We start from the raw sequence: 27,390 nt of genomic DNA on the forward strand, positions 1-27,390 counted from the left end.
TTGAATGGAATTTATGCATCATGGATGAGGTGTATGAATATGCAACAGGTTATTGCTTTTAACGGTTAATGCTCTGCTAACGTGGCAGGCTTATTTTGCCCAGAAAAGGTACCTGGACTGTCCCTAACTCTTTGTTTCTATTGTCTCATAAATTCTAATTGCCCAAACTATTATTACTCTAATTATACTGCTATTTTTATAACCATTTTATTACTATTAAAGTTTTAAAATTTTAAAAACAAGTGATTGGCATTTTTCACACACGAGAATGGGGGCAGGTGAAAAGAGACAGGCTTGGGGGCAGCTGTTCTCTTGCTCTCTGGCATTGGAAGAGAATGGCCAGGTTGTTGTTAACTGCGAGGAGAACTCACCAGTACTGCTGGAGATCAGCTCTGAGGGACCAATCACCACCTGCTTGTGTGCCCCAGGAATGCTGAACCTCGTGTGCCCCAGGAATGCTGAACCTCGTGTGCCCCAGGAATGCTGAACCTCGCTTCTCTCTGCCCTGCTTGGAGCCAGGCAGCTGCTGTCCCACTGTCCCCTGTCCTGGGGTGACATTGTGATGCTTGTATCCCCATTGGGGTGTTTTGTTTATGCTGGATATCATGTTCTGTGCCTTCAAGACTGGCTCTGAAGAGCAAATGTTTTGTTTTGGTTTTGCTCTCAGCCACTCCCCCACGGCTGGCAGAACACACAGACAGGGCAGTGCATTGTGCTGCTTTTGCTTTTTGCTTGGCTTTTTGCTTTGCTCTTGCTTCTGCTTTGCTCTTGCTCTTCGCTTCTGCTCATTAGTCAGTTTAGCTAAGCAGTCCAAATTTTTTCCTGGACTGTTTTTCCTTTCCCTTTTTTGGACCTACTCGAGCCTGCTCCGGACTGGGCCCTGGGAACACCGAGAGTTTGCACCGTGTGGCCTAGCAGGGCCTGCTCTGGGTAGCAGCTGCCCCAGTGCCAGAGGGAGTGATAAGAGAGCAACCACCCCCAAGAGAGACCTTCTGAATTTGTCATCTTTTTCAGAGTGGTGAAAGTGTAATGTCATCCGGTATTGTTCCTTTTGTGTGCTGGGGGTGCTGTGCCTGTTAAATAAACAGGTTCTTTCCACTTGTATCCAAGGGATCCTTCCCAAACCCGTTGGAGGGAAGGACTGTGTGGGTTTGTTTTTTGGAGAGGCCCCCTTTGGAGGCTTTCTCCCAAATTTGCCCTAAACCAGATCACCCCACTGTTTGTCGGGTACTGCTGTGGGTTTCTGCATGCCACAGCCACACCCTGAGCCTGGCCCACATGTCCCTGCAGTTCCACCTTCCACCAAACTGCTAATCCTCCTCGCCCACCAGCCCAAGATTCCTGCTCATTCCTGTGATAGATGAGTAATGCAATGATTGACTCTCACAATTAATGGACAAATATCATGTATACAGGTTAAGAAAAGTTTTATAGATTTATAGTTATGCTGTACCCCCTCGCACGGCTATCAGGGGGCAGCTGGAGCTGGGACATCTGGGACGGCTGGCTTGTCATCACTATGGAACACCTGACCCCCAATCAGGATTTGAGGAAGAGATCTCCACCACTGGACAGTGAAGAAGGGGTTGATGGACAGAACTTTGGGAGGGGTTAAAGGGTTAAAAAGGGAAGACCTCCATTGTGAGGGGGCTGAGCACATGGCAGGGAAAAATCTTTTGCTCCCAGCACCGTAACCTTTCTTCTTTATTCAGTCTTCTGTTGTACTTTTGATAAGGTTTAATAAACCTTCCTAAACTATGAAAAGTGAGTAGCTATTTCTCACATTCCTGCTGGCTGTGAACAACACAGGGGAGAGTGCCTGCAGTCAAGGAGACTGGTACTGGACCCTGGTTCTGTTTGTTGTTAAGGCCACAGTTCTTGTTTTGTCTTGATATAGATACTAGTAAAGAACTGTAATTTCCTGTTCTCATATCTTTGCCTGAGAGCCCCTTTAATTTCAAAATTATAGTAATTCGGAGGGAGGGAGGGGGTTTGCATTCTCCATTCCAAGGGAGGCTTTCTGCCTTCCCTAGCAGACACACCTATCTTGTAAACCAAGACTGGTCAGAAGACACATTAAAGATTATCTCATTCCAACCCCCTTCCACTAGACCACGTTACTCAAAGACCAATCCACCCTGGTTTCAAACATATCCAGGGACAAAGAGTCCATGATCTCTCTGGGCAACTTCTTCCAGTGCCTCACCACCCTTAAAGAATTTCTTCCAAATATCTAATTTAACCCTGCCTTTGTTCAGTTTAATGCCATTCCCTCTTGTTCTATCACTATACATCCTTGTGAAAAGTCCCTATCCAGCTCCCTTTAGCCCTTTTTAGGTACTGAAAGGCTGCTCTAAGGTCTCCCTGAAGCTTTCTGTTCTCCAGGCTGACCACTGTGCTCAGTATTTCTGTAAAAAAACTCTTCTTACTCTTTCTGGTTGATGAAAATCTCTCAGCAGAGTATAAAACCACTGTTGCTGATTTTCCTTTTGACTTGCACAATGTGAAGATGATCCTAAGATGAGTACTTCAGCTCTTCCACAACCCATCCTTTATTTATATTGTATCATTTCTACCTGTAAAGACTTTTTGTCCAGAGCTACCTACAAGCAGAACCATGCACTACTTAGCTGCTATGCTTCCTTCTCCTCAGGAAATCCCACACTTTATTGGATCTCAGCATCACTGAGGACAATTCCATGGTGTGGGGCAGAGGCTCCTTGCACGCAGGTGTGATTTTGGCATTGTTCTGAAATAATTTGGGAGGTAATCATTAAGTCATGCATTTAGCAATGACCTAAACCTTTGCTGGAAGTGCTTTTCTTGTATGACTGTATGAAAAGCCAGCATGATTATTTTAAGCTATTATCACAGGGGCCATGGAACTTCACAAGGTGTACATCCCTTCATTTGCTGAAACACAGCAGCTGCTCTGTGGCACCCTCAGGGCACTTCCAGAGCCATACTGGCCAACTGCACAGCCCAGTTTTCTGAAGACAAACCTTTCACTTAGCATGATCTGCTATTTTCTAATTAGGATTGTCTTACAAAAAGAAAAAATTAATTCAAAGTCATCAATTTTTGTGAAAATGACAGTGGAAGAGAATGTGAAAAGGTCATTTTCACATAGTAGACCTACATCCTTGGTCTACTCCCTTATTATGGGCCTGTTTTAATTTACTCTGCTCATCTTCCATGCCATGCACACCTGCTCTCACTGTTTGGGGCCCTGCCAGTTTCTGAGGGGCAAAAATTGCTTCTGCCTTAATTAGCACCATGCAACTCAAGCTTGATTGCAACACAGACAAGGGCACTACTGTCCCACAAGGAATGATGAGCCCACAATGCATGGATTTAGCTGCCCTTTCTGTTGGATGCAACAACAGAAAGGGCAGCTAAATCCATGCATTGAACCTCTCTAGTGGTGCTCTACATGGGTTAGCTATGTGAGATTGGGTTAACTTGGAATCTTAGTCTTTGATTGTGGTACCTGTTCTGGGGTGGATCAGGATTTCCCTTAAATGGCTAAGTCTAATAAGAGAAAGCATCAGCCCTTAACAGTTGGATTTGATGATATTAAAGGTCTTTCCATCCTAAATGACTCCATGGTTCTAATTTAAGATCTGGCTACAATCTTAAGAAGGTTGCAGTTGAAATACTGAGTCTATTTTGTGAATTACCCTGCTGCCACAAACCTGCCAGCTCCAATGTGTCTGCAAAATCACACCTTGAGTATTTCTGTATGGAATGCAAGCCATGAAGCAAACAAACAAACAAACAACAAAAAATCAGAGGGGAAGGTAATGCTCAGGACATCTCAGCACAAATGACAGCAGAGCAGCTGTCTCTGTCAACTAACCATATTATTTAACCAGTGACTCTATACTGATCTGCTTCTTTTACTTGAGTCAGGCATTGTCTTCATTAATTACTCCCACTATTACACCTTTTTCCCCCATGTTTGCACAATGGGAAATGTAAACAGGATCCTTACCACCCCATAGGCGACAGTATCTGAGTACATTCTCATTTCTGGATACACGCTGACAAGATACCACCTAAAGGTCTTGCACTGGAGCTTTTTCCTTAGGGCCTTCCTCTCTGAAATATCACCAATATCAATTCCAGAGTCCTGCACAGGAAACAAAGGGCAGAAAAAGCCGTAGAGACATCAGTGATACACTTCTGTGTAAACTACACACTCAGAACCTCCCTCACTGCAGAATCAGAGAATAAACTGAGTTGGCAGGGACCCATCAGGATTATCGAGCCCAACCCCTGGCCCTGCAGAGCACCATCTCCAAGAGCCAAACATCATTTTGACTATGACAATAAACACATTTTTGTTGTGGAGTGAGTCTGTCACCCACACATACCCCAGAAGTGCCCCAGTTAAATATGATACAGTTCACCATGGCAGGGTGTCTTCCGCAGTCTGCTTTGGTGAATGGCACTACTCCTGTTGACTCCAGTGGGGTTTAGATCCAGTTTCCAATGAATATAACTGATGTTCTCTAATTTCCTGGCACTTTCCAAGTCCAAAAGGAATTGGCAGTAAGTAGCAAGTTGCCCTAGAAACATGGGCATTGCTGGTGTCTCACTGTGGCCTGATCAATAGTGTGTGACACTTTCTGGCCATTTCTGAAGTCTGGATTACTGCTTGACTGTAAAATAGGAGCTCTGCTCACCTCTCTGAAATAGCACTTATTAAAGTTCTTTTGTAATGTAAAAAGAGAAGTTGTTATTTTTGTTAAAAGCATTTGCTGAATATTCTCTCCCATAATTTTTATTCTCTTTTACATTTCTGGCTAACCTAGTTTCTACTTTTCATAAGAGCAGATCACAAAGCATGACTTTCATAAAGGCCCTGTATATAAAAATCAATAATTTATCACATCAAAATCACACAGCAGAAATTTTTAGAGATGGATCTAAGTGCAAATCTGTGGCTGCTCTTGACAGGAAGTAAAATGAGACATTTTGCTCCACGCTGTGCTCAATGAATTCTGCCTCAGAGCAAAACACAGGATAAATACATTTTCATAGGGAAATCTTATAGTCTATCTCCTTAAACAACAGCCTTTACTGGGCCATGAAAACCCCAAAGATTTTGACAAGATTTTAAAAAAACACTGAAAGCACTGAATTTTCTTAGTTACACAAGAAAAAAGGAATCTGTATAAGTATCTATATTTCTGAGCTGCTGAAACAACCACTGCATCCCAAAGCACTGAATTAATGCTAATATGGAACAACTATATTTTATTATGGAAGCATTTTCTAACTAAAGTAAAATCGACTTCAACTTTGGTAAAGAATGCTAAAAAGTAAGAAACAATGATCTGGCATTCACAAATTAGACATAACAATTTTTAAAATGGTGACTCCCCTTCTCAAGGCCTACATAATCCGTCAAACTTTATACAGAACTACTCCTAAAGTGGCAATTTTTTTCTGAATTTTGCAGCAAATGACTAAATAAAGAGGCTGTAGTGTGCTGAAAGACAATCAATGGATCTTGTGAACAAGATCCTGGGATCAAGTGCTAAATTGGTCCACTGCCTCCCAAATCCTTTCTCATGCAACCCTGAAGGCACCAGTGCCTGTTCCCTTACAGCTCACAGTATAAGAAAGAGCATTAAGGGCCTCAGTAATCACATCCTTTCATGCAGCTGGAGAAGAAAAATAGCTCACACGTAGCACACTGGCTTTATCACCACCAATAAGAGAGTGTGTTCTCCAAAGCTGAGAATATGATGGGGAAAAAAACCCAACAAACAAAACCAGAAGCACAGGCAGAACGCATGCAAAGCACAGTTCCTGATTCTGGGATTTGAAGAATCTTTCCTCTGGGTTTCAAGTGCTTTTCTGAATCTATTTATCCAAGTGTCAAGGATGCAGAAGTCACTATGGCAGCAGAGGTCTCCATTTGAAGCCCTCAGTACTTCAGAGAGAAGCCCACAGAGATCCCAAGAGGGCATTTCATTTCTTCACTCCTTTGGATTATTATTAGTAGTAGTAGTAGTAGTAGTAGTAGTAGTAGTGCCCAAAGACTAAAACCTTTGGAAACATCTGATTTCTCAAAGATCTAGGAATTCTTCCATGGAAAAAAATCAGGTCCCGTGTTTAACACTTTGGAATAACATATTTCATGGAAAGTCCTGACTGTTGTAACTAAATACATTTCTATTACCTACATAGTCCATTACCAGTATTCATTAGCTTCCAGATAGAGAATTGCTCCTGTAATTGTCCAGCTGCAACTTACCTTTGTGTCCTTTATGAATTTGTTCTCTAATTGCATTCAGATCTCAAATTTGCACAAGATTAAGCAACACCACCATCACCTCTGGATGAATATGATGCAAATCAGTGTATAGTGCTGTACATCCTTGTTAGCAAAAGGAATTTCTAAATTTTGTGTTAATGTTCTGTTTGCAAGTCAAAAAATGAAAACTTGGATTAATCAATGAAGATGAACCAGTCTTCAAGAAAATAATTAACAATATGAAATAGAAACTGAAATGTAAATCTACCAGGCTATTCACAAATAAAATTCATTTGGGATTGCTTTGACCTAAAATAAGTAACCCTATCCTGTGCAGAAATGTCTTTATTCCTGTATGGACTTCTGTGCAACTATTCAAAACAGGGACATGTAGAGGAGAGTTTGGATTCCATGAACATGGAACTTTCAGAAAAGTCCTTTCCTATATCAGGTTATAGAGGATTTTTTTTCATGGTCATAGCAAATCATGTGGCTAATGCTGCAACCTAAAATAGGACAATGACTTCCCCACTTTGCCAAAATTATCTAGTTTGAATCATGAGAGATGCAAGAAGCTACTGAGAGCAGCTGAACCAACACCAGCTTTCATGTATTTAGCTGATTTTTTGTTTCTAACATTTTCTTCTAATTAAACTAAAAGAGAAGTACAGCATTTTATTTATTGACACAGAAATTGTAGCAAAAGCAGTTTCTCTGAACTGTTGTCAAATTAGACATATTTTATTAAAGAAAAGCTTATCCGCCCTTTAATTTAAGTCCAGACTTTGCTTTTGCTGTAATGATGACAGCTGTACTAAGTTGAACTTCAAATTCAATAGAACCATGCTTCCCAGCTTCTAGGTGGAAACAATCACCCAGATTCTCAGTAAGTACAGTTCCCTAGCTCTGAGCCCTTCAGCTCATCGCTGTTCACAGATTAAATACCATTGACTACAGAAATGAGGAACAGCTAAAATCAAACTGAACTCTGGCGTTGGCCATCTGATATCATCTCTTCAATACAATGGACCAAGCAATACTCATCCATGGAAAAGAAATCAGGACAAACAGTCCAGTGGGGAGTCGCAGCAAGAATCTGCAACATGTCATGCCACCCACCAAGCCACCCTCGCTCTGATGTGAAATTCTTATCAGACACCCCACACTTGCAGCAATAGATGTCAACACCCCCTGGCAGATCTCTCCTCACAAATCTGATGGAATTACAGCTCTCTGTGATGGTAAATAGGAGACTAAAATTCAAATTAAGATGTGCAATGTAGATTTGATGGCTTTTCCCCACTGTATTTCTGCAGCTACTAGTTTAAAATATCCATGAAGAATCATCAGTGAAGAGAATAAACTTGACAAGAAATTAATTTTTAAGGAGCCTAAAGACAAAAAAAAATATTCTAGAATAAGAGACAACAACAATTCACATACGTTTATATGAATTTGTGTATGTATGGGTATATATCTTATGCCTGTATGTGAGACATAAATACATACATACATACAAATAAAACCCTACCAGAAAAAATCAAAATTTAGGGTAGTAACTACTGTATTTGTGGGGTGCCCAGATGAAGGCAGGAATGATGAATCTGACTCCATGTTCTCAGAAGGCTAATTTCTTATTTTATGATACTATATTATATTAAAGAATACTATACTAAACTATACTAAAGAATACATAAAGGATACTTACAGAAGGCTAAAAAGATAATAATGAAAACTCCTGACTCTTTCCAGAGCCCTGACACAGCTTGGCCCTGATTGGCCAAAGAGCCAAAACAACTCACATGAAACCAATGAAACAATCACCTGTGGGTAAACAATCTCCAAACACATTCCAAATGAGCAAAATACAGGAGAAGCAAATCAGATAATTATTGTTTTCCTTTTTCTCTGAGGCTTCTCAGCTTCCCAGGAGAAGAATCCTGGGCAAAGGGGTTTTTCCAGAAAATATGACTGTGACAAGTAACCAAAAGGAAAAGCATCTAAAGCTAAAGCTCAGATCTTTATGACTCACCTCCTGGGGTATGTTCCAGGCCATGTAGACATGGCTCTTAAACTCATCCATCCAGACCTCAGCCACCCTGAGCGCGTTCCTGCGGACGTGAGCAGTCAGATCCTCTGTGTACGGTTTATGCGCTCGTTCGATGTGGGCAATCCTGGAGCAAGGCAGAACCTCAACGCTTCCTCCACACTGCCACACCTAACGGGGAAAAAGAAAAGGACATTCTGCTAGTGGCAGCTCCCTACAGCGCTGCTGGCCTCCAGCAAACACACTGCAATTTTTTTACTTCATTGTTAGTAAGGAGAATAACCACTCAAGACTTCTTGGACTACAAAGAGGTTGTGAGGGGAGGGTTATTACTTTGCCATACCATAAATTATTATTGCTACTTCACCTTACTACAGAGTTTCTACATTGCCAGTAGCCTCTCATCGCACTCTGCCTGGATCAATTCAGTTGTTTTCAGGATTATTAATAAAATTATTTATAGGGAATTCAAAATAATGACACCTGGTTCAAGTTTTAAGTCTTGCAAGACTTTTCCCTGAGGTTCTGCACAGTCCATACCAGACCATACATGCACTACTCAGAATCATAAACTAGGCAGGTTGTCATTGTAGGGAAACTAAGCTAACCAGCTTTTTAAGGCCACTGAAGTTTCAAGTCCCATGAAGATGAGGAATATAAATGTACCTTATACTTTACTTTAAACATGGTTGAGAAAGGACCAGATCTAGTCCTTCTGAGGAGAGATGAAGACCAAGAATGCCTAATGAAAATGCTGTGTGAACAATTTAATTAGAAACTACTCTTATTATAGCTTCTTTATGTAGGTTACTCTACCTGCTCAATTAGATTTCAATTTTGCCCACTACCACAACTGAGCTAAAGTACACAATATTAATCATAATTACTGCTTTCATTTCTGATTTACTCTTTCTGCTTTCAACCAAAGAGAAAACCACTTTGGCAAACTTAAGAATCAGTGAAGTACATGAGTTATTTTACATAGCAGCCCTTTTTCTGTGTATCTTGTATCATGTAAGCTTCCTAACAAGATCAAGGCAGCCCATTCATCATGGTTGAGTAGATGCTGCTCAGGTGAAAGACCAGACGTACCCAAACTGTTTGGTTCTGCTGAACAAGTACCTGGGTGTCCCAGAGGCAGATGTACTCACTGAGAAGCGACAGAGTTTGCCTTATGATAACTGCCAGCAGAAACTCCTGAGGCTTGGTACCTCATATGCTAAGAGAGCAAAACATGAGAGCAAGGGTGCTTCTTTCTTGTGCCTTCATCCATATTCTGGTCTCCCTCCTGGTGGCCAGAGATGTGGGCTGAAAAAACATTCTGTTTAGGAGCTGATCTCAGGCCCCTCAGATCTATCCACCCTATAGGCATATGCTCTACTAAGGAGGCACTTTGTTCAGTCATTCATTTTATATATTTAGACATCTGGCTTGAATACAGCATTTAGGCATTTGGCAGCTCCTGAGACCAGAAAATGTGGCATGAATTCAGAATGTTTACAAAGCTTTTTTCTGAACTGGTGCCTAATTGCATTCAGCATATGCTGGGAGAAGAGATAGAGCCCAGGTTTTCAGAGCTCTGTGGAAAGGGAGCTAACCCATGAACCTGCTGTACAGTCAAAAAGGGAGATGAAAAGACTTCAGCACATCTCTGTGTCACCAGCCTGGAAGACCATTAGAGTAAATAAACATAACTATTATCAAAATCAGGGCAAAACTGAGACGATCATAAATATTTAAAAATAAATATGCAACTGATCTGGCACAAAAATAAATAATCTGGAAACAAAATTGGTGTCCTGTCTTTCTAAATATCATATCAAGTGGGCAATCCAGTTTAACGATCTTACAAAAATTACAGTTTGTCAAACGTTTAATTATAAATGGTCCAGCTACACCTCCTAATAGAGATTAAATGTGAAGTACCACCAGACTGTGCTCACACAACGCCTGCTTTCAGTCCAAGTAGATTCTCAGTACAGCATGGACATCCAGCTATAAATTGTTTCAGAGTTACTCACTGTACACTGCCCAAATTAGTATCATAAAAGACAAGGAAGATGTAGAGATGGTCATAACTTAGCCCAGGACAGGGCAATTCACAATACACATGCACTGTGTACTCTGTCCTGCCTCTGCTCATTCCAACCAGGGATGACCTTGAGCCAAGGCCAGCAAGGGAACACCAAATCTTTTGTGGGATTTTCAGAGCTAGGTCACAATGGTGTCTTGACAACAAGTTGAGCCAAAAAGTTCACAGTCTACAATAAGCTGAATTTCCAAGCAAATTTCTAGGAACTGAAATTTGGATGAGCAGTGTCATGTATAATTTCAGCATTGATTCAGTTATCAGGAAACTATGATTTGACTTAATAATGAAGTGAGATGTGTTCAAAAAACAACCTGATCAACTCCTTAAGAGAGTTTGCAAATAAAAATTACCCACTACCTAAATAAACACCAACTAATCAATTCCAGTGGCCACTCCTTTCTCCCAGACACTGTCAGTCTTTGTTCTATTTTCAAAGAGTAATTGATTTCAATCAATTAATTAGCTATCAAAACAGAACTGCTAAGTTTCATTAAACAATTTCAAAATCATATTATTTCCAGACAAAAATTTCCTAAAATGCACAAAAATTAGCTACAGCACTCAACAAAGAGCATGACCTTAGATACAGGCTATGAAACCTTGCTGAGTGGAAGCAGAGGCAATGCTTTAAAAAGACAGAAAATACAATCCTGACATGCTCAGCTGGTCACATCTGGGACAAGCCAATGTCCTTTCTCCCTCCCACTGTTCTTTGCCAGTGGGATTACAGTCCAGCAAGAAATCTCTTTTTTATCCAAATGTTCCATTGTATTTAAGGAGCGGGAGTTAAAAAAAAAAAAAAAAAAAAAAAAAAAAAACAAACCCAAAAAAACCACACAATAGAAATGCAGGTAGCAGGCATTAAAGTAGGATTTTCAAATGAAATTATGCTCTCGTGGAATCTCATGGAAGTGAGGATTCCCAGCTGCCTAAAATATGTAAAATCTCCAGCCAAGGAATGAAGGGCTTTGCTATTCATACACTAAACACTTCACTGAACTGCATGTATGAATACTAAACAATAAACATAATTAATTGCTACAAAAACCATCAGGTTTTCTTTTGAATTCTTCCCTGATTGTATTTTAAATAATGGAATTTCTTGCAGTTTCTTTCTCTTCTAGACCAAATGTCCACTTGAATCTGACCACTCCTACCTCCCCCCATCTCTTTCACTCATTTACATTAATCCCTGGTGCTCTAATTATTGTGTTGGAGCTATTGTGGACAGCTGGATGGTTTTTCAAGAGAAAAACCTTGAGGTAGCATAAATCTCACATGAGAAGTGCACAGAAAATACTAATTAATTACTCTAACCAAATACCTTTCAGTCAGATACAATTTTTATGTTTTTTTAAAAATTAGTATTTTAATACTAAGAAATGCATTTTCTCAAAGACTCTACTCAGAGGGAAGCTGAGAAGCCTTTTAGAGTGGCCTGTTTTTAATCTAATAAAATTCCTGTAGACAAGAAGGAATAGCAACTGAGGAGTTAGTTCCTTGCAGCTTCACACACTTCCCCTGTGGATTTTGCAGCTATTTTTTGCTGTCATTAGCAATCTTTATTCAGGCTTTATCCACACTGAATAGCACCCTCCTAGTTTTCCTGTACTGCTATTTTGTTTGATGGCTATAAACACCATGCAAAAGTTAAAAATCAGTAGAGCTTTTTCAAATTATCACCCATGGCTATAGCAAGAAGTCTGAAGATAAGAAAACCATGTGTTTTGAAAGGCTTCAAAACCTTTTTCAAACCACATGGAATGGTTTGAAGTAAAATGTTATATTTCTGAGCATACTGTGGCTGCTATCAGTAATACTTAATGACTAACCTACTTCTACAAATTGCAAGGAAAACACTTGATTAATTTCCTAAACCACGGTTAAAAGGAAATTCAGCAACTTTATCTATTGCCCACAAAGATAATTTACCTATGAGAGGCAAGCAGTGGAAATTACCAGCAAAAATCTCAGTTTCCTGCCAAATCTTGAAATACATATGCAGTTGTAAAAAATCACTGTGACACAATAAATAGCAATTCACATTCCATGCTGTAAAAGCATCAATTGCAAAACTGTACCAGCAGGCCTCAGACTTTGCCTTAGAAAGTTTTGAAATGTGATCAGTGTGGTCAATGTATCTTTGGGAGTACTTTCCATGATTGCTGGAGTCTCAGATAGGCAAAACGTTTGCTTTACTCTGGAGGAATTTCCTGAGGTTCTGGTCCTGCTGGTTTACTTTGCAAAAACAGTCTTTCAGGAAAAGAACACAGCCATTGGAGTTTTCCTTCCAAAGAGCTCTGAGCCCACTTCAGTGCCTTTTCAATGTTCCCTTCCAAGGCAGCCTGAGAAAGGGCTCTTTATCTTAAATTTCCTTAGGAGGTTCATATATTTGGTACAGCCCCAAGAAGGGCTTAGAGAGATTTCTCTTCTTGAAAACTTTCCTCGTTTCTTCATTGCTAGCTAGCAAAATTCCATTAAAAAATTCTAGGTCCAAAGGGACAGTAACAGTGCCGAGGTGAACACTTACAGAGCTGAAAGACTAAAATCAGCATAGCCCATGATCTAAACTAAGAAATCAAAGGAGAGATGACAGGGACATTAAATGAGTACAGAAAATCTATTGGAGGGGAGGTGAGGGGGAAAGGAGGGGAAAACTCTCTTTTGCATCTTCAGTTGTTGTGGCTTGTGGACAATCTGTCCACTCTAAGCACTTCATGCTGTTAATTTGCAGAATGTTTATTGGCACATTGTTATAACTGTGGCCCTAAATCTGTGAGTATTTCTGTTTACCAAGGTTAAAGCAGCACCTCAGAGTAAACAGAAAACAGGGGCTCCACACTGGGAGAGTCAGGAGAGCAACTTAAAAGCACGGAGAGGATACAGGTGGTGGCACAACAGCTGAGCTGTGAGCCCCCCTGTGTTGGAGACGGACAGGACCTGAGCATGGGGCAGTGAAGGGGGATGGCACAAGGGAGGCAGCCACAGGAGCAGGAACACACCAAGTGGCTTCTCAGAGCAACCTGTGAAGTCCTGAAAGCCCTGTCAGCCCTCACTCACTCCCACCAGGCATCCCACAGCACTGCACGACCATGTGTCACTCACACTTTCTTACAAATACCCAAATCAATCTGCTAACAAGTTTTTTTAAGCAAATTCCATTCACATGTGGAAAACATCTTTCACTACATTATTTAGTAAATGCTCTCCAATTTCATTTAAATATATTTGAATTTGCATATTTAATGCAAACAGTCGCAACTCTAAAGTTGATCCCTTTCTCAATTATTTAATTTATACTTCATTATAAAATGATATAACACTTCTTCATTAGAAGTTTCTTTTTATCTCTTTAATCACTGAGTGCTCTTTTTATGTTCTAGAACCTTGATCTAATAACGAAACCAAAAACCTACAAGTCATCGAGCAGTTGATTAGCATGCACTGCATTCATTAAATTTACACAGAGCGTGCAGTTTCTCCAAGAGCTGATGTGACCTTGTTTGATACCATCACCTCATTTGGACTGCAAACAAAAACCTCTTAATAATTAAGAGATTTCTCAAAAAGCTGAAGTAATTTCTAGCTTCTGTGAAGGTTGCAAACTACAAAATTAGAAGTACTCATAAAAGATGCCCCAAAGTTAAAAAAACAGTCAGTGTAAATTAATTACTACTGTGGATACAAACTAATTAGTTACCAGCATCTTTGAAAATATTTTTGGGAACAATTTATTGTATAAAAACTACTTGAAAATTTTGTCATCCTTTGTAATTACCATTAATTGTTTACTGATAATCAGTAATGAGCCTGATGTTTTACAGACAAGTATGAATAAGCTATTTTCATTTAATACCATAATAATTTTGAATCTGCTTTTTTATTTTGGTACCTTGACAAGTGACTGCAGAAAGGACAGAGAGAGCTGTCAGACACAAAGATCACTGAAATCAAGGTTCATATTTCTAGTTGCTATTAGTGGCTTTTCTATCACACCCTGGAAATTTTTGGATTGTCATGCACATTTGTTGGGTATCTGCCTCTGCAGAGCCAGAAACTATACCCACTGGATGGAATATGTTAATATTTATTTAGGTAATATCTCCACTGAATTCAGATAACCTTTACTAAATATGTCTGATCATCACACAATCCTGTAATACTTTAGGGTAAACTTATTTATTTGTATAGAAGAACAGCCTTTTTTCATAACCAAGCTGATAGTTTAATGTGAAACTCTAAGTAACCTACAAAAACAGCCCCCCATACACAATCTAAAAGGCTTTTTAAAAGAAAAATAAGACTTTAACATAACTAGAGCTAAATATGTAAATTATCCCTTAAATCTAACTTTTGAAGTCATCATTAATTGCCTCACAGGTCTCATTTTACATTAATTGTGCCTTCATAAAATACTCTCATTGAAAACCTAATACATGTAAAGATTCTTCCCAAATTAAATTGTCATTACTTTTCTTCCTCTTTTAGCTAATTGCTTCATTATGTACTTTTAAAATTGTTTTGTTCTGCAGGGATTAATTTTGCATGTACCTTCATGAGCTATGAAACTGTTACAGTGTGCTGTTAAACTGTGCATGGTGTGCTGCTGGTTTGAACTGCAGGAGCCACTCTCCACCTGTGTCCCACCTGAGGTAACACATGCCAAGGGTCACTTATGGCCCCATTCAGTTCTCTTCCAAGCGTGTCCATCTCACTGCCAGGCACAGTAAATAACCCACACATCAATCACTACGTTGCCAAGTTTATGTTATCAACAGGAAGAAAAAGAAATCACTTTTTGTCTTAAAAAGCACAAAAGGAGACTGAAAAACAGGATTGCCACTGGTTTAGTATTCATGGAGCAATGTACTGTGCTGGCCATCTTTTATGGCTTTACCTTTCTCTCCTTACCACAGCTACACTTAGCCTGATCAGTTTCATTAATCTTGCACTGTGCCTAAAGACCTGACCATAGAATACAACATGGGGCTGGGAGGGACCCATAAGGATCACCAAAGTTCAATTACTGGCCCTGCACAGGACACCACAAGAGTCCCACCACGTGTCTGAGAGCATTGTCCAAACACTTCCTCAGCTCTGTCAGGCTCAGTGTGGAGACCACTTCCCTGGGGAGCCTGTTCCAGTGCCCGGCCACCCTCTGTTGTCATGGTTATATTTTATGAAAAATCCCTTTGCCAGGATTTTCTCCTGAGAAGCTGCAACGCCTCCGAAAAGAAATGTAAACAATAATTATCTGATTGCTTGGAATGGTCTGGAGGTTGCTCACCAACAGGTGCATCTTTGATAGGTTCCATGTGAATTGTTTTTACTTAATGACCAATCCCAGTCCAGCTGTCAAGACTCTAGTCAGTCATGTGTTTTTTATTATTCATTCTTTGCTTGCCTTCTGATGTCTTCTTTCTCTTTCTTTAGTATCGTTTTAATATATCATTTTCATATCATATAACATCATATCATAATATAATAAATCAGCCTTCTAAAATATATAAAGTCAGATTAATCTCTCACTTCATCCTGGAAACCCTCACACCAACACCACAACAATTAATAACCACCCTCTGTGAAGAATCTTTTCCTAATATCTGAACTAAACCTCCCCTGACTCAGCTTCAGGCCATTCCCTTGGGTTCTGATGCTGGTCAGAGAAGAGGTCAGGCCTGCTCCTCCTCTTCCTCTCACAAGGAAATTGTAACTGCAGTGAGCATCAGTCTCCTCCCAGGCTGAACAGAACAAGTGCCCTCAGTCCCTCCTCACACAGCTTCCTCTCCAGACCCTTCATCATCTTCACTGCCTTTCTTTGGATGCTCTCTAACAGTTTAATGTCTCTTTTATATAGCAACACCCAAAACTGCCCCAGCACTCGAGGTGAGGCTGCTCCAGCTCAGAGCAGAGTGGGACAACCCCTCTCTTGCCTGGCTGGTGAGGCTGTGCTGATGTCCCCAGGACAAAGGAAATTGTAACTGCAGTGAGCATCAGTCTCCTCCCAGGCTGAACAGAACAAGTGCCCTCAGTCCCTCCTCACACAGCTTCCTCTCCAGACCCTTCATCATCTTCACTGCCTTTCTTTGGATGCTCTCTAACAGTTTAATGTCTCTTTTATATAGCAACACCCAAAACTGCCCCAGCACTCGAGGTGAGGCTGCTCCAGCTCAGAGCAGAGTGGGACAACCCCTCTCTTGCCTGGCTGGTGAGGCTGTGCTGATGTCCCCAGGACAGGGCTGGCCCTCCTGGCTGTGCTGATGTCCCCAGGACAGGGCTGGCTGTGCTGATGTCCCCAGGACAGGGCTGGCCCTCCTGGCTGTGCTGATGTCCCCAGGACAGGGCTGGCTGTGCTGATGTCCCCAGGACAGGGCTGGCCCTCCTGGCTGTGCTGATGTCCCCAGGACAGGGCTGGCCCTCCTGGCTGCAGGGCACTGCTGACCCACATTCAGTTTGCCATCGACCAGGTCCCTTTCCACAGCACAAAAGCCCAAATTCTATCAGTATTATTAAAGACTGAGGCAAGAGCTCCTGAAGAATTCCCTTTTCAGCTAGGCTGGTCCTTTGCCTCACTCACTTGCCTTACATACATAAAGGTATCTGGCCTTCACACCTGTGACCTGAACATGCTGGATCCATCCTGGTGAACCTATCTCAGTCATCTACTCACTTCTGTACTACCACAACAACCCCTTGCTCTCCCTCACTGGTCTTCCTCTAATCTTTGTTAGATTACTAAATCAGTCTTGCAATATTGAAATATCTCAATGAAATTAAATTCTAGAGGAAAGCCACAAATATGGAATCTTCCCAGCTTAGGCCATGAAGACTTGGAATATAAGAAGGTACAGTGGCAATTACACTATGACTTGAAAGTGCAGGAGAGCATTAAACATGAGGCTAATAATGTACTAATTAACTTGCATCTCACCCGAGTCCATTAATGTGTAAGTGTATATTGAGTTAAACTGTTTTACTATTTCCCATACCACTATAAATAACACTTTCCTCTCATAAAACATATATATATATATATATATATATATATATATATATATATATATATTTACTTCCCAGTTGGTAATGTGCAACTACACATGCACAGTTGGTGAAAAAACACTTGTGAGAAATCTCCAAGTGCCTCCTCATCCTTCCTTGTAGGGTATAGTGATGTCCCGTGTTAGCTGCTGCTGTAATACTTTTCTTTCCTGTGGGAGCAGCTAATAAAATGTTCTCTCCCCAGAAATAGCAAAACCACAAAACTGATTCGCTGATAATGTATAATTACACATGCTGTAGCTGCAGACTACCTGCTAAGGCATTCATAAGAACAGAGGGAAAAACAATTATTCCAATGTAGGAGTGACTGAAACCAGAGCAAGCCAAAAAAACCCAATAATGTCATGACTGGCAGAATTTGGAGGCATGGCAATTACTTATTTTGTTCTCAATAGAGCCTTTCTTTTTTTAACCTGTTGGAATTACAATCCTGTAAATAGAGAATTTTAGTCTGTGTCATCTTGGGATTCAAATTGTTGACACAGTGAGGTACTTTGCAAAACAAAATTAACCTCAGGAATAATCCTGTGCACACAAATAAGCCACTGCTGGTTACACAGGGTGCCAGGCAAGTGCTTATGCCACACTTGCACTGCTAAGGAATTATTTTTGTCTTGGTGAAAGTGTGAGCTATGAAAAGCATTGGCTACATCTTGTAAGAAGTAACATTTGGTCATCTTTACAATTTTTTTCTTTCAGGCTTCAATCTAGAAATAGTCTCCTCTTAATTCACAACATGGAAAAAAGCAAAATAAACTTTCTATTTAAAGCTTTAATGCAAATTTAAAGAGATATCATTATATGAAAAAGCAGTATTTAAAAGTTATTCAGAGTAACAACTAAGGATATTTCTGTTTTTGGACTTCTCAGCCCTTTGCCTTTACACATCACCAACCTTGCACTGTTGAGCAGCACTTGTGATCACGTACTGAGGATGTTTTCTGTAGAGCAAATCATTCCCTAGCGGCAAAGGATATTGGCCTTCTTACTGAAAACAAGCTAAAAACATGGCTTTAAGCCTACAAGAAATGATGGTAGCTGCAAGTGCAAGAATGGGGAACATCTTGATTAATTATCCTGAGGCATATTTGGGAAAGATCTCCTCCTCCTCTTCAGCATCATCCTGTGAGAGCAGCAGCGCTGTGCGCAACCCCTCGGGTTCCCCACCCAGAGTTGTCTTTAATAAAGGTCTTTTTAAAGGATTCTCCTGGCCATATTTATCACATTGGCACACCAGCCTGTCAATCTGCCTAACAAAACAGTTTGTGAGGCAGCAGGGTAAATCACTAACTGATTAACATTGAAGTTAACCCTGTATTTGAAAGAAGATAAAAGTTTCCTGAAGCAGAGGTGTTCAGAGGCAGCAGGTATGGGGCAGACCACTGTGCTGGCAGGGCCAAAGCACTGGTGAGCTGATGCAGGAACTAGAACAAGAGCATGGCAAGGAGAAGGAGAAAATGTAACCCAGTGTAGCCTGTGTGCTGTGAAACTTCGCTTGAGCTTGAACACTGTTGGTGCACTTTAACATTATCCTCATCCTAAACCCAAAACACAGCACTGTAGCAACTTCTAGGAACAAAATTTTCTCCACCCCAGCCATGCCCAGGACAGCTGTGCAAAGGCTTTCCTTAATCAAATCAGACATCTATTTACATGCAATATAGTCACAGTTTCATGTCATTTATGGGCTGTGTTAGGAACCTGACAGGTAAAATTGCTGAAAACTTCCAGGCAAAGAGGAAAAAGGGCAAAATGTTTCCCCATAAACATGGAGATTTGGGGCCAAGTGTAAGTATCTTCACTTGCTTGTGATTAACAAAAAGAACATTATCCCAAGGGCAATATTTTAAGAAAGATCTCAGGTGAGAAACAATCAGGATACACACACACTGTGGGGACTGGAAATGGCTGGAACATGTCAGCAGCCATCAGTTTCTAGGCACCAAATGGGATAGACTCACTTAACTAACACGTTATGAAAAATCATGATCCCAGAAGTATGTTGTGGGGGGAGGGAGTTAAAGACAAGACAAGATAGGTAAGACTCAAAAACACATTAATAAACCCCAAACAAACAACAAACCAAGACCCAGCCCAAAACTAACAAAAATAATAACTTCTGGAATTTAGAAACAATAGATCAGAGAGAGCCATGACAGACTTCACATCTCCTTGCTTTGCCGCTTTGCCGTAATGTATGGAAAATACCCCAAAGAACACTGGGACTATTTTTTGCTCAAGTAACTAATTTCTCCATCTCTATTCATTAACTGCATTCCTACAGTTCTCCACCATCAGAAACAGCATGAGATTCACAAAAGGTCTGCAGACAAACCACCAGACTAGCAAGAAATGAAGCAATTAATTTCACTACAGAAATATACTGTACAAAAGTCGTGTGCCACACTCAGCCTAACTATAAATGCAATTTTCCTCCTGGGTCAGCTGATGTAAAGTCCTGATATACCATTTAGTTGGAACAAGACCCAATCCTTTTCCCTTAAAGAGCTTCTACCTTCTAATAAATTTTCCTCTTACCCATTTAAGAGGGCCATTATATCCTTGAGAACACGAATTCATCTGCAAGCACAAAGTCTTTGTGACACACAGAATTACTCTAAGTCAAAGCCTGGGCTTGCATTCCCATGACTCTGATGATGACTTAGTCTGGGACCTGAGGCAAATCACTGAGTATTTGTTAGGGAATCCCTAAAAATGGCACAAATAACATCTTGTAACAGATATTCCAGAGTTTTGTCAAGCATGTAGGCTGCTTTTAAAGACAAAAGAATTGCTACAGGGTTTCTTTTGATAGAAGAATTTCTTCTGACTTGAGTGGGAATTGGAAGAAGCCTTTAAGAAGCCTACTGCAAACTAGACATGAACCATCCAAAGCAGATTCTGACTGAATGCATCCAATTGATTGCAGAGGATTTGTAGGGTCTCCCATGGCCACAAGAACTGCTTGTGCAAGCACAAGCCAGAAGCTGAGCCCAAATGAGACTGAGAAACACCAGCCTTACACTCACATTCTTTTAAGGCAGTTATCAACACAGCTCCTGCTTGGTCACATGGATAAAAATGGGATTCCAGTCTGCCCTCTAAATGCAACCTGGTAATTTAAAAGCACACTTAAGTCCATTCAATTGGGAATGATTGAACAAAAAAGTAGCACCACTCATTCTAACTTGATTTTATAAATATGATGCTTCTTCACAGTAAATGAATCTTTTTAAACCGCAGTTAAAATGATTGAGCTGCTTAAAGAGGATTCTATTAAGTCTTGCATCAACCAGCCTGCCTTTTTTGTCTTATGAGGCAAATAAACAGATTTACAAGAAAACATTTGGTTGAAGAGTAAATAAAGAGTTTCTTCTAAGAATCAAATGCATTCATGTTTTGAACTCATCTGCCAGCTTCTAGCTCAAGGCAAAAGATTTCTATTAATATTTATTTAATAATATATGTTTAGTATTTTACAAATGCTGTTACAAATCCATAGACAAGGGTAAAAATCTTAGAAGTTAAAACAGTATTCCAAATCAGAGACCAAGAGAGCTGAGTAGCAGCTCGGAAACAAATTCAGAATCAAGAGAATAATCCTCCAAAGTCCTGTTCTCTGTGGCTTGTTATGGTTTGCCAGCAATGGATCCTTCAAATACAATTTCCAATAGTTGGTGATTTTCTTGCACTCATGTAACATAAATAACTAGATATTTGTGCAGATGATGAGGTGACAAACATAACTCCTGGGTGAGGATAGTGGGAAAAGTCTCCATTTGTCAGGGTCTAATTCCTCACAGAGGTTTTACATCCTCTGGAACAAAATCAGTGATATATGGACGTTGGACCATGCTCTACTCACTGTGTTTAAGATAAACAGGTAGCTCAAATGATTCTAACATGTGCTATTTCTGGAGTCAAAAGTAAACTCTCCAGTTCCTCTAGATGTTTGCTCTTACAAGCTTTTACATAAAATTTCCCTGGCAGGCCATTTTGGACAGACAGTGTCTGCTTGTCCATTATCCTGAATGATAATGCTTTTCACACAGCAGAATACTAGAAAAATCTAGATACTTCTTTAAATAAAGGAAAATGATAATGAAAGAGGAGGTGCAGTGAGCCATGCATAGTCACAGATTGGAGAGCAGCATTTTAAAAGGGAAACATTATTTATGGCACTAATACCATAATTATAACGTCGTTTTTGTAGAACAATGACTATTTTGATTAAGGCATTCATCATCAGCCCCACAGGTGAAAGCAACACAAGTAATGTAGAGATGTTCCAGTGCCCGACCACCCTCTCAGTGAAAAACCTTTTCCTGATATCCAACCCAAACCTTCTGTGACACAACTTGAGGCCATTCCCTTGGGTCCTGTCAGTGGCCCCCAGAGTGAAGAGATCAGTGCCTGCACCTCTACCTCCCCTGGTGAGGATATTGAAGACCACAATGAGGTCTCCCCTCACTGAGTCCCATCCTTGTATGATCTCAGACACACTGAGGATTGTGAGAAGAGCATTAATAAACTGTTAAACAATCTGTTTATTACAGCTCTGTGATTTGTTTTCATACAGCCAGATCCAAGCCAGCATAAATTCAGATAAGGAAGCATATATTATGCTACCTTGCACACTACAATCTGTTACAGATGAAAGTATTTTATGTAGGTCAGGCACTGCTTCCCTGGCGACAGAGAAAAAGCCATAAGGAAATCAGAGCAGTGTCAGGTCTTATTTCAGTGATCCAGCATACTCCAAAATTTCAATTATGCAGAGATTGTGTCTCTCTGGCCTTGTCTACCAACATACCAACATCAACTCCTCCAAGGCCAAGTGTTGCAGACCAGACAGGGTACATCTCATGATGCAAACTGAGAGAAAACTCCTTGCACTCACGAGGAAACAATAATTTTTTGTCAGTTGTAAAAAGAAGAGAAAAATCAAAGTGATGTTAATGTGTCCGTGTTCACAGGGGTTCTTGGATGAGGCAAGAGACGAGAATGTTGACTCCATGATCAGAAGACCTGATTTATTATTTTATGATATATATGTATATATTACATTATAACTATACTAAAAATAAATAGAAAGAAAAGGTTTCCTCAGAAGGCTAGCTAAGCTAAGAAAAGAATGATAACAAAGGCAGCTCTCTCAGACTCTGTCCAAGATAGCTCCGTCTTGATTGGCCATTAATTAATTATAAACATTCAAGATGGCCCAATCAAAAATCCACCTGTTGCATTCCCCAGCAGCAGATAACCATTGTTTACATTCTTTTTCTGGGGCCTCAGCTTCTCAGAAGGGAAAATCCTAAAGAAAGGATTTTCAGTGAAAAAGATGTCTACGACAATGTTAATTTTCAACTCATTGCCAACACTGAGCTGCAAAGTAAGTTTTTGGGAGCAGAAGGCAGCTCTCTGACCCTTACAGTGGGAAGGACAATGTTATTAAAAGAAGCGGTCTTGCATTTCTCTCTCCCTTTCCTTAAAAAAGTGCTCTGCTGTAGCTGAAAGAGGGTCTGTGCTTCTCTCTGGCTGAAAAAACTCTTTATCTCTAACAGGCGGAAGAAAAAGAACTTCAAGAAACCAGAAATAAAAATGAGTATTTTTTGTTATATCTTGCTGTCTCAGGAGATAATTCTGTATTCTTACAGTAAGTTCCCTTTTTTTGCTATTGTACAACAGTATGCTTATATTCTGGCAACTAAAAGACTCAAAACACAATGTTACCTCTCCCTTACATTTCCTAGCAGGGCTCAGAATTTAATTTTATAACACACCACACCATATTTCATTACCATTATCTACCTAGGAATTCCACTCTTATCAAAAACCTGAGAGATTCTCAAAGAGAACAGAAAGGTGTTTAACTGTGAAGAGATACAGAAAGAAGTACACAAATCACACACAATATTGCATTATAGTAAACAGGTGAAGAGTGTACAATGGAAAAAGAAAATATATGCACTTATGCACATTATGAATACCTTAATTCCCTTCTGTCTGGAAGGCAGCATAAATGCCTCTATATTCTACTTTGCTCCGCAATGATTTTCCTAATTTAAATAAACCAAGTAATCTAGAAAGGTTTTTCCCATCACACCTGAGAGAAACTGTTCTTACTGAGTCTGGGACCACAGGGAAGCAGGGAGATTTAGCTATCAACTCTGCAAAACTCTGTTGAAAGAACAATCCTAAATTCTATACATCTACCCTTGTCCCAGATTAAGTTCTGTGAAGAGAGCTATTGCTCTTTTTTCACTCCTCTCTCCTCAAATAAATGTACGTGTATGCAGAGCTGTGGATCTCCTTTTCCTGCCACCATCCATGTTTTGGACTGCTTTCCCCCTCTGCAACAAGAAGTCAGGTATATTTTAAATGTAAGCCACTAGTACTGGCAAATTGTTTTCCTTACCCTGATTCCAAGCTCCACATTCTCTCCTCCATATACTTCCATGCCTTCATCCAGTAATCCAATCTCTTGGAAGTATTCTCTGTCTACTATGAAGCATCCAATCAGTGCAGGACTTCTGGAAGAATAAATCATCAGCAACCAAAATTAGCAGATAAATTATGAAGAATTTTATTTTTCAGGCACAGATTGTATTTATCATTGCTAGGTAAAATGATGCAGCAAAACAGATTCTTAAGAAAGTATTTCTCAAAGAGTTTTATTCAGCCTTGCCTTCTAACATTCCTAATTCTAAAGTGAAATGAGCACCACTGAAGGAAATTAGAGTCAAATTACTGGACATAAATATTCACCAGAGCAGTAGGGATTTCAGTGGTAGTAGTGTGAGATCCAGGTGCCCCAGTTGTTTCTCTGTAGTCTCTGTCCTTGCTAAGTCCTCAAGTCTCTTGTCTGTGACAATTGCAAATGATACCCACTGATGTGCAGCTCTGTGTGTTTAGCCAGAAGCTAGGTTCAGCTAGAGCTAAAAACTTTTGTCTGTAAGCTTACCTAAAAAAAAGAGATTATTTCTTGAATAGGACCATCCAGATAAATTTTTTAATACAGAATCAAGAAAAGCCTGCCTTTACCAGCATAGCGTAACATTAGTCCATCACCCTGAGCCAAACCTAAACAAATCACATAGCTTTACTGGATCAGTAAACTCTATTTATGTCATGGTGTGAACCAACCAATTTTTACTATACAGAGCCAATTTTAATCAGGTAAGAGTTCAGCCACAGAGGGTACAATTTCACCTTATGAGTAGAGAAGGATATAGAGTCATTTAGCCTTTTCATTTTTCTCCTACCTTATAATCCACAACGGCAAGAAATAAATATGTCTTTTCAGATTATTATGCTGATATCAGGCGCTCTAGTAATGACAGGATATTAATCAGCAGTACAGGAGAAATCACCCTGCTTTTATGGAGAACACTCAAGCTACAGCTAGTGGACACATCTGCTTTCAAACAGATCATAGGCTGTCTTAATCACAAATTGTACAGTTCTACAGAAATCTATATAATAATGCCTCCAAGTGCTATAGTACCCATTTTATAACAATGAAAGACCATCTTTGATGTATTTATTAATGAAGAAAATAGCAGAAGACTTATGCTTCTTTTATGATAAGGTACTTTTGCCTTTGTTGTTGTTTTTAAATGTTTCTCAGTGCACCTGCTTCCCTTTGCTATAATTCTAAAGGAATAATGGAGGCACCATAGAAACCATCCATCAATACACATGGCTTTGTTTGCTGGTGTGTTTGTTTTAATTATCCAACACACACATGCAGCATATTGCACTGAATTAAAAAATGTGCCAGGGAAAGAGCTAGGGAACAAACCTGAAATTCATAAAGTACACTCACTCCCCAGTCCTCACATGGAACAGAGTTTGGGGGTAAGATGGAAAAGTATATTCGCTCATCACTTTGTGTTTCACTACTTTTAATTTTAAAAATCATAATAATTACTCTATATAATTAATCACAGGATCATAGAATGGCTTGGGCTGGAAGGGACTTCAAAGATCATCTCATTCCAAACCCCAGCCATGAGCAGGTACATCTTCAAACAGATGAGGTTGCTCAGAGCCCCATTCAGCCTGGCTTTGAACACTTCCATGACTGGGACATCCACAACTTCCCTGGCAACCTGTTCCTGTGCCTCACCACCCTCACAGAAAAGAATTTCATCTCAATATCTAACAGAACCCTGCCTTCTGTCAGTTTAAAGCTGTTCCCTCTTGTCCTGTCACTACCCACTTTTGTCCCTCACCAGTTTTCTTGGAATCACCATTTAGGTACTGGAAGGTGCTGTAAATCTCCCTGGAGCCTTTTCTTCTGCAGGCTGGACACCCCAAACTCTCTCAACCTGTCTTCACAGGAACATTTTTATAGTGTCAACAGAGTTCATTAACAGCAATAACTATTTCTAATGATGCAGAAATTACCCCTTTTTACATTCTCTTTGGCAAACCTGTTAATTTTTATCTCCTGCTTTCCAATTCTAGGTTCTGTTCATAGGTCAGTGCAGTCCAGAGTGTGTTAAACTGACAGAACCTGAGAAATGCCTGCCTGCAAAGATAGCTACTGGATGAAAAACAGCTGCCAGTGCTGTTTGAGGTTCTGCTTTCAGAGGCAAAAACAGCATTCACACTTCCTTTCTGCAGGGAGCTGGAGCACAGGTACCAGTGACCTCCTTGGAATGAATGTGTGTCTACAAGAAAGTCCTGTAATCTCAGCAGAGCTGCTCAGTGGGTTCAGAGGGTACTGCTCCCCTCCCTGAGACAAAGGTTTTGTTCTGTAGCAGTCTAACAACACTCTGGACATGGTAAGAAAGTACAGACCCAGACTGTCCCAAAGCAAGGACCCAGTACAGCCTTTGCTCACAGTGTCAGTGACCAGACATTAACTCCTGGGACACAGCACAGCTGTACACCTATGTGACAACATTAGAAAGAATACAGCTGTCAGATCAGCTCTGCTTATATAATGTAACTGCAAAGAAAATTCCATTTCTGGCCTGTAAGCACTAAATTAGCAGGCAAGACATTTGGAGAATGGAATGCTGCTGAGCAGCCCTGCCTACCATTCCACTTGGGCAGAAAACCTATTTAAAAAGATCTACTGAAAACAAAAGTTTCCTTTAAAAACATCTACTGAAAACAAGAGTTTTCTTGATGACTGTGTAGGCATCAAGGACATTTAAGTATTCAAAGTTTACAGTCAGTAAAACCTATCACACAGCTGAGCCCATTTGCCCCCTGTCACACCCAGGAGAGCTTTTAGACACTGTAATCTAGTTATTTATTACCTTATTGGAGCAGTTGTGTTCTCCAGTTTCCACCAGGACTTAGGAGGGTTCAGATACCTGCACCACAGCTCCCAGTCAAACCCTTGTGCTGAGAGGGGATACTCCTCTATTTCAAAATTATCATACTTAATGTTATCGAATGATGGAGAAATTACTCTTTTTCTGTTTTCTTTTATCCTGGTGAGCACTGGTTCAGCCCTAAAAAAAAATAAATACATTGTTAAGATTACACCCATGCAAGCATAGCACTGATGGAAATCATGGAGTAGTTTGGTTTGGAAGGAGCCCTTTAAGATTATTTAGTCCACCAGCAAATAAACAATATAGCAGCTAATGCTGCATTTTTAGAAGGAGCAAAGTCTAAAGCTGTTACCCATTCAGAGCCCTTTCTGCTTCGAGATGGTGTTTTAACAGTGCAGGATTTGCCCCAAAATAATACAATGCAACATATTCTCTAGGATGCCCTGTTGTTAACCTTGATTTGAGCTGGTGGATAGAAGAAATGAGTATCTGCATATCATAGAGCATTTATACCCTTGCTACCAGTAATGATAACTTCAGGCTCTCAACACTATCAAGGACATCAGGATCAGAGTTAATGATAGATCTATCCTAGAGAAATAAGCTCTTGCCTTTTTACCATCACTTT

The 27,390-nt window shown here is 40.2% G+C and overlaps 1 protein-coding gene across 4 annotated transcripts in view; it reads right to left on the minus strand.

Annotated features, from left to right (window-relative positions):
- Positions 1-27,390, minus strand: part of GALNT18 (polypeptide N-acetylgalactosaminyltransferase 18) — a 216,181-nt gene that overhangs the window by 49,562 nt on the left and 139,229 nt on the right. For 2 of the 4 annotated variants that reach the window (XM_058806874.1, XM_058806872.1), the window contains exons 6-9: positions 26,742-26,939; positions 23,885-23,999; positions 8,301-8,486; positions 3,995-4,132 (exon numbers count right to left, since the gene is read on the minus strand). In XM_058806874.1, the coding sequence (XP_058662857.1) occupies positions 3,995-4,132; positions 8,301-8,486; positions 23,885-23,999; positions 26,742-26,939 (637 nt within the window). The remainder of the gene's footprint in view (positions 1-3,994; positions 4,133-8,300; positions 8,487-23,884; positions 24,000-26,741; positions 26,940-27,390) is intronic. The other 2 variants (XM_058806875.1, XM_058806873.1) reach the window with 1 other exon arrangement.

This window comes from Ammospiza caudacuta, chromosome 6, assembly GCF_027887145.1.
Source record: "Ammospiza caudacuta isolate bAmmCau1 chromosome 6, bAmmCau1.pri, whole genome shotgun sequence".
Taxonomy (NCBI): Eukaryota; Metazoa; Chordata; class Aves; order Passeriformes; family Passerellidae; genus Ammospiza; species Ammospiza caudacuta.